The 10,736-nt window shown below is 41.4% G+C and overlaps 1 protein-coding gene across 1 annotated transcript in view; it reads right to left on the minus strand.

Moving 5' to 3' along the window:
• DRC11 (dynein regulatory complex subunit 11) overlaps window positions 1-4,247 on the minus strand; it is a 105,238-nt gene extending 100,991 nt beyond the window's left edge. Inside the window, exons 1-3 of the mRNA XM_075285452.1 lie at window positions 4,211-4,247; window positions 3,975-4,098; window positions 659-986 (exon numbers count right to left, since the gene is read on the minus strand). Of these exons, the coding sequence (XP_075141553.1) occupies window positions 659-986; window positions 3,975-4,098; window positions 4,211-4,247 (489 nt within the window). The remainder of the gene's footprint in view (window positions 1-658; window positions 987-3,974; window positions 4,099-4,210) is intronic.
• Between the last annotated feature and the right edge of the window lie 6,489 nt (window positions 4,248-10,736).

A 10,736-nucleotide genomic window follows, 5' to 3' on the forward strand; every position in this document is an offset into this window, starting at 1 on the left:
GGTAGACAGTCATGAATGCTAACTTCTGGCTGCGGTGTCTGTTCTGCTTGCTGCTTACTAAACAATAGGGAACTCCAAGTTTCCCATTTGATTAGGTTTGGAAGTTATACATTAATGCAAATTTGCCATTTAGGCAATAGACAAGATTGAATTTTTGTAAGCTGGTTTAGGTCTAGATAACGTTTAGGTCTCTAAAGTTTTGCATAATAGATTTATTAAGCATAGATCAAGGGAAAACATATTGAAAACATATGGCAGGAGCGAAAATATATTATGTCAATCGACATAAACTGTTTAGTCACATAAGGTTCAGCACAGTTGCCCCTTCTATTAATTATCCCTGTGGATTTATTACAACATATGTTTAGGCTTACCTAAATAAACTGTTAACTGGATGAGGTATGAAAGGCATGGCTTTATGATAATGTACCGGGAATATACAGTTTAGGAAAGTATTAGTAATGCTCTGTACTGGGTATCTACTCATATTTATGTTTCCAGATTTCTGGATTACTGAACAGTGGCTGTAAACTAAACAGATGTATAGCAATAAAGAAACTTGGTTAGGGTCCAAAGTAGTAAAAAGTTATGGTAAGACCACTTTCACCTCTGTGTAACCTCAATGACAGAGCGTCTTGTTACGTTTCCTAATACTCACAGGTCCCAGTTTCAGATCTTGCAAGATGTCATCAAAGTAGTGAAACTCTGAGATCTCCAGCTCCACAAGTTCATCCTTTAGCTCTAGTATCCGCCCCATGACTCCATCGAGGACTAGTCTGATCACCCTTCTTTTTTGAGGATGTGTTATCTGATCATAGGATAACTCCAGATTGCGGAAGATCTGTAGATATCGGACATAAAGGATTCCGAGCTGCTGGGCAACTACCATTCGATCTTTCTCTGGTTTTGGAGGCGCCTCTGGCATCTCCTGCTGGAGCAGCAGGTTCAGGTCTTGTTGAGCTTCTACCCATATTTTGTTGTAGAATCTATGAAAACATAAAATGCAATATGAATACGATTATCTACTGATACAATAAACGGCTAAGATGAGCTATAATTCTGGAATTTCTCTGCAGGAATAGCATGAGAAGTATATTGTATTCCTGCAAAGAAAGTATATGTAATCTTTTTTTCTTACCACAAGATAAACTGGTTCAAGGGTGTAGCCATGGCATCTGGCAGGGCATCTTTTGTCATTGGGGGAACCAAATAGCCACTTTACCTTGACACTTGGGTATTTGGATAAACATTAGAGATGAGCGAATAGTGAAATATTCGAGATTTGATATTTGTTAGCCTCAATATGCGACTACTCGATCGAATATCGAATGCCATTATAGTCTATGGGAAAAAATGCTTGTTTCAGGGGAAACCGCTAAGCGACTAAAGGAGAGTCACCAAGTCCACGAGTAGCAGGAGGAGAGTGATTATGAGGAGCGCTGTACAGTTAAAGCGCATGGACTCCACTATAGTCTATGGGGTCTGTGCGCTTTAACTGCACAGCGCTTGCAGTTGAGCTGATAAAAAGTAAGCTCCCTCGTAACAGCAAGCTGCCAGCTCTCCTGACTAGCAAACACGAGCCTGTGGCAAATCAACGCTGGTTCTGCAGCAGGCTTGTCCTTGCTAGTTGGGAGAGCTGGCAGCTTGCTGTTACGAGGGAGCTAACTTTTTCTCATAGGAATGCAAGCTGCCAGCTCTCCCAACTAGCAAGGACGAGCCTGCTGCAGAACCAGCATTGATTTGCCAAATGCTATAGCATTCGGCAATCAACGCTGGTTCTGAATCGAATATTTACTGCGAATAGCTAGTAGTATTCTATCGAGTACGAATATTTCGAATACCGTAATATTCGATCGAATACCTACTCGCTCATCTCTAATAAGCATAGCAAAGAATAATGCCTACTTATACTCTCCCCTTTAAGTTTCTGAGAAGCCAAATCAAAAATTCAAAAATGACACCAATATCACTGTATTTTTAGCTGCTGCGGAAACAAAACGCTGCATTTTATGGTCCCAGTAAAGTGAACTAAGTTATAGTTAATCTCATCCACACATGAGCTGCATTTCTGACAGCATGGTAATTTTAGCTGCAAAATTGTTTTACTACTATGAATGGGGGAAGAAAAAAGTAGAGCGAAATATAGCAATAACTCAATGAAAAAATGCTGCTGAAAAAACCCACTGCATTATTTTTCTGCAGCTTTTTTTTTACTGTGATTTGTTACACGAGTCCTTAGCCACATAGTTTTTTTTTTAGTTTTGCAGCATGTCAATTGTACCTACAGAGACACTGGTGTTTTTTCATATAGATATAATTGAATCAGAAAGTTTTCCTCTGTGGACTTTCTATGAAAAGTGCGGTGGGAAAAACCACTTTGCGTTTCTGACATATTTTTACTCACAGTGCTTTTTGGTTTCAGCCCCTTAGCTTAAAGGGGTTTTCTAGGCAACCAATGTTAGGCCCCGTTCCCACGGAGTAACGCGCCGCTCATTTAGACACATCAACATGTAAACACGTGTCAGAGCGAGGCTCTTCAAAAAAGATCCCATTAATTTCAATGGTTGCCAGCTTACGCGCGCTACACATTGAAATCAATGGGAGGCTTTATAACCCACTGATTTCAATGTGTATCGCGCGTAAGCCGGCACCCATTGAAGTCAATGGGATCTTTTTTGAAGCGCCTCACTCTGACACGTGTTTACGTGTCTAAATGAGTGGCGCATTACTCCGTGGGAACGGAGCCTTAATGTCCTGTCCTTGGGATCAGGATTCGCTATATGGAGAAGAACTGGAGGCAGATAAGGCCCGATTCACATCTGCATTCGGGTTTCCATTCGGGTAGTCCACTTGGGGACCCCCCAAAGGGAAACCTATCTGCATAAAAAAAGCGAAACCTGCAGACCCCATAGACTGTAATGGGGTCTGTGTGGTTTCTGCACACAAAATGCAGAGAGAAAAGTGCTGCTTATAGGACTTTTCTCTTCTTATATTTCATGTGGATAGGGGAACGGAATGGCCTGAACACAGATGTGAATCGGACCTAACTCTTGTGCTCTGTGTAGTGGCTGAGCAGAGTTGCTGCCGCTCGGTTGCCACTTGTTTGTATAAGGGATGTATAGTGGTGAGAACAGGTGATAGGCGGGGGTCCTGGTTGTTGGTTCCTAAACTGATCTGACATGGGTGATTTATCTTATATATAAGCCATCAAGATTTATTTGCCCGAAAAAACACCAAACTTTAAATACCACCTCATATTAAATCTGGCAGCCAATTGAAGTGTCAGCATAAGCTGTAGTGGGCATAGATGTTTTACAATGTTTCAGTGCCAGAAATGGCTTATAATTTTGCATAAAAGCCTATGCAATCTAGTATTCAGATTTTTTTTTCATTTTTGAGCCAAAAAGGGGTAAACAGTAATGTGTATAGGGTAGGCACCTTCTTCTCACAATACAGCCACTTATCCCAGATGGATGAATGTAGTATTCTGTTCCTAAAGACTGGGTATAGAGAACAATAAGGTAATATTATGGCATTGTGCTATTGAGTTCAATTGGTGCACATGGCAGCTGCAAATCTCTGAACTCAATAGAGGGGGTGGATGGAAGGGTTAGAGGTGCCAGGCGTCCTGTGCTGAGGTGGGGCTAAAAATGCATATATGTAATGGGTTCTGGTGTCACCATGGTGCCCGCTTTGTTCGCAGATAATAGTGAGGTTGGCACAAGTTCAGCTGAGAAGGTCTTTGGGCAGCTTTAATGTGCAGACTGCTTACCCTGCCAAATTCCTTCTGTATTTGTGCTGTGAGACTCACGTCCGTTTCACCTTAACACACCCTGGCAGATGCAGACCCTTCATGAGCTTCTGGGTAAATCTTACCCATGGTGACTAGGGAACGCAGACAAGGCCTTGTTTCAAGATTTACACAAGAGTTTAGTACTTGCGGAGTCACAGTTATTCCCTATTGCTAAATATACCTGAATATAGCTGTTACAAATTTCTTAATTCGTTGCAATAAAGTGTAATAATGAAGACCATCTGTGATCAGAAATCCTGTCTGGGGCGCTGTTCGCACTGACGGAGCTAAAGACACTGTAAAATCTAAAAGCCATTAACTTATACAAAGTGAAATGCGATTCATATGTTATATTTTATGTACAGAGATGATTGTGATAACTACATTCTGACCACATTAATATGCAGACCCCTTTACCAAGTATGTGGGCCACACATGATTTTAGACCGCCCATGCTTGTAGAGCCTGATAATGATCAAGAGCAAATGAGATCCTTAACCGGCCATACATGCTTGAAGAATATGTCATGTATTAATTCCTTTTAGATTCATCTCAACATGGTGGTAAAGAAAGATATCCATCGCCCTTGTATATAAAATGCTGTATGGAGCCATATAGGAATCCCTAGGGGTATGTTCACACTTGGCTGATATTCTATTGGTTTTCCATCCAAGTTTGCGGGCAGAAAATTTGCAGCTTATTACAATAAATTTTAACAAATCCATACGGTGCAACCTAATCTATCCATAATTTGCACGGAAATCAACATGGCTTGCATATTTTAAAACCATAGCAAGTCAATTTTTATTGCATGTTTTCACAGCCGATTTCATTTTTTGCAATGCATACTGTGAAATCTTCAGCAAGTCCTCCTTGAAATCCATACGTAAAAAATACAGATTCTGTTACGGAGTCCGCAAAATCCATAACAGATGGACAGCCTAATTTAGGCTGGGGCACCAAGTTGCAAAAATGCAGCATATTGGCTGCATCGGAAACGCTGTTGCAGAAAACGTTGCATTTTACAGTACCTGCAAAGTGGATGGGATTCTGGCTAATCCCATCCATACAATGCAAAAAAAAATCTGCACCACAAAAGCTGTTTTCAAAAAAGCCTGCATTTTGCAAATGACAGCATGTCAAGTATACCTGCAGAAATGCTGTATAATCCAGCTGAAGGATAAGGCCCCACCTTGTAGGGGTAAATCCAGCCGAAAGATAAGACCCCACATTGCGGAAATGAAGCGTTTTTTGTTGCAGATTTTGCTGTGGTTTTTATGAGCCACAGCAGAAGTGAGAAGTATAAAGGAAGCACTTTTATGTTTCCCTTCTGTCAAAACCACTCCTGACTTTCTGAAAAACTGCAGCAAATCTGCAAAAATCTAAATCTTCCCAAAGCTGATTGCACACCAGCGACTGTAATAAACAGCATGGGTGGCACGCAGTCATCCATGTGCCACCCGTGCACTGGCCATGCTTCTGCAGCTCCACTCATTCAATGAATAGGAACCATGGAAGCAGGGTTACAAAATCGGACAGGAATAGAATCTGTTCCAGATTTTGCGGCTCTGACTGTTGGCCTGCAAATGTAACCATGTCATTCACAGTCATGTGTATGGGCCCATAGAAATCAATAGGTCAGTGTGCTATCCGGAAAAAACCTGGATAGCACACTGACCAGTCATACGGTCATCTGCAAGGGGGCTAAGGCCAGGGTCTCACATGGCATCAATGATAGCAGATTTGTGCAGCTGCTGCTTGGTTTTCCCAGCTTACCCCTGTAAAACACTACTGGTTGGATGTCCGGAGTTTAGAGGCTGCTGCCTTAGGGCAAGTTCACACTGAGTTTTTTAGACCGAAACCTGAGGCGAAGGCCTGCACCGGCATACAGCTGTGCACTCCGCTCCGGATTAGGCCCAATGGATGGGTCTAGTCGGTTGGAGGGAGTGTCTTCAGGCCGAATCACGAGGCGAAACGGCCTAAAGAATGAGCATCTCGCTTCTTTTTTCCAGGAGCCGGAAGAAACAGCTCCCCAAAAAAACTTCTGAGCATCTCCCATTGATTTCAATGTGAACTGTCTTTTTGATCAGGATTTTGAGGTGGATACGGCTTCAAAATCCTGACCTAAAATCTCTGTGTGAACTTACCCTTAGTGCGAGGAAACCCTCCCTAGGGGATCTACTTGATACATTCCCAAATTCTGCTGCTTTTGGACGTAAGGGAATCATTGATTATAATTAATCTGTTTTCCCTTAGTCCTAACAGCAGTACAAGCTGCTGCCCCCCCCCCCCCATTATTATTATTATTATTATTTTTTCTTTATAACTAACAGGGGGAAAGATCTTGCATTAATTATGCTAATTACAAAGTTCCGCCTGTCCTGCAGCACATATTCTTCTGGTGGTAGGTCTAAGGGAAAACAGATTATTAACATTATAATCAACAATTCTCCACGTTGCGGAAATGTTCCTTTTTCTTCTTACAGATGTGCCTTTATAAGCCATGTGCACTTTGTCCCTTTTTTGCTAAAAAAAAAAATTGCACAACTGCCTCTTTTTAATACTTTATGACCTCACGGGCTTTTTTTACACTGCCCATGTATGGAAGTGCATTTGCAAGTTTTTAAAACCTTGCAAGCCATAAATACAGCGTGAATTTTTTTTAATAAAAAGCAAAGGTGGCGAGGGTAGCATAACATCTAGAAAAATGGCGCAAATGCTTCATAAATGGGCAGAAAAAGACCAAAAAAAGTGTTAGGTATCGTTATTCAGTTATAATATGTCAGAATTATTTTTTCCCCATATGGCAGAATTATAGCTGCCCATTGACTTGAGCTGTGTAAATAGCTGGTAACAGAACGTGCCCTATTTCTTATCGAATGTTATTTAATATAACTATAGCCTCTGATTGTTCTGAAAATGGCCGCCACACGTGTCATGCCGCTCCCCATCCTATCAGGGAGCTATCATATCGCGCAACATCTAATTACTCTTTACCCATTTACTACCCGCCATGATGCTAGGGCAGCCTGGCACAGTCATAAGTACTCATTTTATGAGAATAAGTAAGCCTTAGCAGACTGTATGATTTTCTAACAAAAAAAAACATAAAGGCTTTGAAAAAATGGACTTGCAGAGAAGTAACAAAAAACCACAGGGTGGGGAGTAAAAAGCTTCAGATGTGGAAATCCCAGCCAGGCAGAGAACATTCAGCTCCACACATCCTCCTAATTCCTCCATGAATGCACCTGCTTTATAAAGCCTTGTGAAGTACACAGCCATCTATACTATCCTAACACTCCAGACAGTCATTGATCTGGTTATGGGGTGAAAATCTAACCACTTATTGTTTCCATGAAAGAGGATGTGTTGCTTCCAGCCAAAAAAAAAAAAAAAAATTGGAAAATTTTATCCTGTTTAATCTCTAAGGATGAACACACCCTAAAGGTCAAATGCAAGGATCATTTGTTAATTTGATGACAGAGAAGTGTAGCCAAACTTTAGTCCTTGAGCAAATTAGCCCAGCAGATTGCAACACAGCAAGCCCAAGGACTAGTTCACACAGAGGAGCTGTTGTACAATTTTTGCTAATGGCGTATACAGTTTGTATAGGTTCATACTTCAGAGCTCTAGGCACTGTGCGACTGTACAGGGGACATAGACGCTTGTATATGATTTACACATGAAAGTCAATAATGAAACAAATTGTAATAAGCTTGTTGTACTGTAATACAGGTAATAAATAACACCGCCGTACGGTGCCAAAAATATATGGCCATTCAGTGACATAACAACACCGGCCATAATCATACTGCAGGACAGAAAACATAGTGTAGAATACTTTAGGGTTCCTAGGACCCTATCTATCTAATTTACTTTGTTTTGTTAAAAACTGAAAAACTTGGAATATTGAGGTCAAACTGGGCTTGTGACAAATCAGTTCACCTGTCTCTAGTCAGTGTTTTTTTGGAAACTGATTTTGAGGCGGACTCATCGTCAAAATCACCGCCAAAAAACTCAGTGTGCGCTGACCCTATGGAAGATGGACAAATCTTTTAAAATACTGAGCAAATACTGACTGTGTGAAAGTAGCCTTATGCAGCACAACCTTATCTCTCTGGCAACAAATGCTTTTATTAAGAACTAAAACACAAAGGTTATTATTTATTAAGACCGGTCTTAAAGGCGTTGTCCCATCACAAGGATCCATGATAAATTGTCTGCCACGGTCTGCCAGAAAGGGACCTCAATATCAGTACCCACCAAAACATGCTCCCATATATACAATGTCTGCTACAGAGCACTACCATTTTCTCAGTGCCCACCAGAGTCTTCCAATACACAATGGTTGGAATATATAAATCCCTTTACGACAGTTTTCTAGCATAAAGGGATGATATTGTGATGCACATTTGGTGCAAGGCCCGTTCTTGTGCCAAATATGTGCCATAACCTTATTCAATGCCTCATTCACCACTCTGTGTGAACGTGGGTGGAGCAAGGTGGGCCCAGGGCGAGACGTCTCAGCCCGACATGTTCATTATAAATCACTTTAGTTTTCTGGCATAAGCTATAAAGGAAATCTACTCCAGTTCCTAGCTGGTGTACATTACCTTTCTAGCACAGAGGAGTTTGACCCGATTTATGAAAAGGCAGGAGCTTTTTCATAAATCAGACATGCCATACATGTGTTGCAACCTTTATTAAGACTGGCGTACAATAAATCTGCTCCATTGTCCAGAATTTCCCCATTTACAGTGCTAGTCCTCTGTCCATAAGGACGCAGCTTTGACTTGTGACTGCAGTCCAGCTTAATGCCACCAGGTAGTCTGAAACACACCTCCTGCTTCACTACTGTATCAGGATGCTTTGTTCCTCCCACTGCAGCTTTTCCTCCTTAGATCGGGTGCTGTGTATAAAAAGCCTCTCCAAAAACTCATTGGTAGGAATCTCAATTCTGTTCCTGCTTGCAGTCATCGCTTTAAGGTTACCATGCCTAATAGTCAAACTCTGCCTGGGACCGCTCATTCTCTCAGAACTTTGAGACACAGAAACTAATATGAAGTCTGCTTGACTGTATCCTGAGTTGAGGCGGGGTACTTAAGCTTGGCTCTGGCACTAGTCACTTACCTGAGATTGGTTTTGCTGGGCTCCTTATGCTTCCTCTGTTTACTCCCTGAGCCTCTCCCTGATTTTGCTAATCTCCTGGTTACTGAAATGGTGCATTGTTGGCCCTATGGTTAAAGCAGCCTTGGTCCTGTGTGCCAAAGCCCAACCTACCTTGCAGCAGACTCCGTGAACCAAAACGGTATTAGATTTTAAGTAGCTTCTTATTTGCCACTAGTAGACCTTATCAGATTCCTGGGGAATTGCTCAAGTAACAATTCCAATACATATCAGGGAATTGCTTCTTTAGCAATATCATAACAGTCAGTGATTTCCATTACAGCAAGAGTAAATACAGATTATTAAATTACCAGTGATAACAAGAAGAATATCAGAGAATTGCCGCATTAGACTTAGGGGAATGAGCCTTCATAATGGGAAACCTGGAAAAAACAAGCAGACTTGTGCAAAGTAGTCACATGGTATCATAAAATATAACTTAACCTTGCTTATTACCATTAGATTATTTATTTCTACACAGCAGGGACCCCAGTACGGTACAGGCGGCCCCCAACGCTCTCTTACCCTCTTTAATACGGCTCCTACTAAAGAAATACATAATAGTATAATATTTCTGCCTATGTAAGTAAAAAGAGCCAGGGCAGACGTGTAACTGAACATCTTTGTGACGTGTGTGTATCAGTTACCTGACATGGGAAAAGATTAGTATAGAAACTGGAGACTAATTGTGAGTGTGTTATATCTACTGACGGCTTTACAATTAAAATAATAAACCAAATGACGTCCATTATCATTTAATGCATCAGCTTTTAAAATCCCAAAATGAGCGGCGATTGAAGCAATGTGTATGTGAATAGTGTATATATATCATATGTATTCATCTTTGGCCCCCTTCAGCAATAAAGGAATAATCGGCACCTCTGCATGGCTGCCTGTTATAACCCACAGAAAGGAGCTGTTTAACAGTGAGTGCCCAAACGATCCATAATTTATCCAGGTTAGACATAATACAAGGCTTATATCCAGGGAAGATTAGTCATAAATGCTTAATCTACTGATTCTCGCCTATTAAACAAATCTGGCGTATCGAGGAATGGCTGTGATATAATGAGGCAGAACGCTCCTGATCGCTACACACATTTCACCTTTAAAAATAACTCTGGCAAATCTCTCTCGGTCCTCGCTGAATTAATGGGTGCAGCATGCGTCCCGTGTTCAAATCTCCTCATTCTCGTGAAAGATGGGATAAGAGGCGAGTCTTACGGAGATATAACCAGCGTGAAGGGCAATGAACTTATTAAAAGCCCCATTGAGGAGCCCGGCTGCAGCACATTAGATCCTCAAATGCCCAGAGAGTCTACTGGACGCTCTTGCTCTCTGGAACATAATGTTTTTAGATGGTCTGATAAAGTGGATCAGATGGTACGAGAAGTGCGAGTTTGTCAGTGTGACTCTATAAATCACACCTGCAACGCACACTAGGCTGGGAAATCTGCGCTCTGGAAGTGAATACACTCGCCATTTGCAGTCATGTGAAAGGCAAAGCATTATAAATTATATGCTATTTTATTACTTGACATGGATGTAACCAACCTGTTAAACTGATGTCTTGCATTCGATGCAAACTACTCAGACACAAAGTGAAATATTAGCCTTTTACTCCAACAGCATGGTCTGCTGCCTGAAATACCACCCTTAGCATTCGGTCAGGCACTCCTCTGGCAACCGCAAACTATTATTTCCAGTGGAAAAACAAATTGTGAGCACAGCGCCTATCGAGCAAGAAAAGGTTGCATTGACACTCGATGTCTATGGG

The sequence above is a fragment of the Leptodactylus fuscus genome, chromosome 8 (assembly GCF_031893055.1).
Source record: "Leptodactylus fuscus isolate aLepFus1 chromosome 8, aLepFus1.hap2, whole genome shotgun sequence".
In the NCBI taxonomy this organism is placed as follows: domain Eukaryota; kingdom Metazoa; phylum Chordata; class Amphibia; order Anura; family Leptodactylidae; genus Leptodactylus; species Leptodactylus fuscus.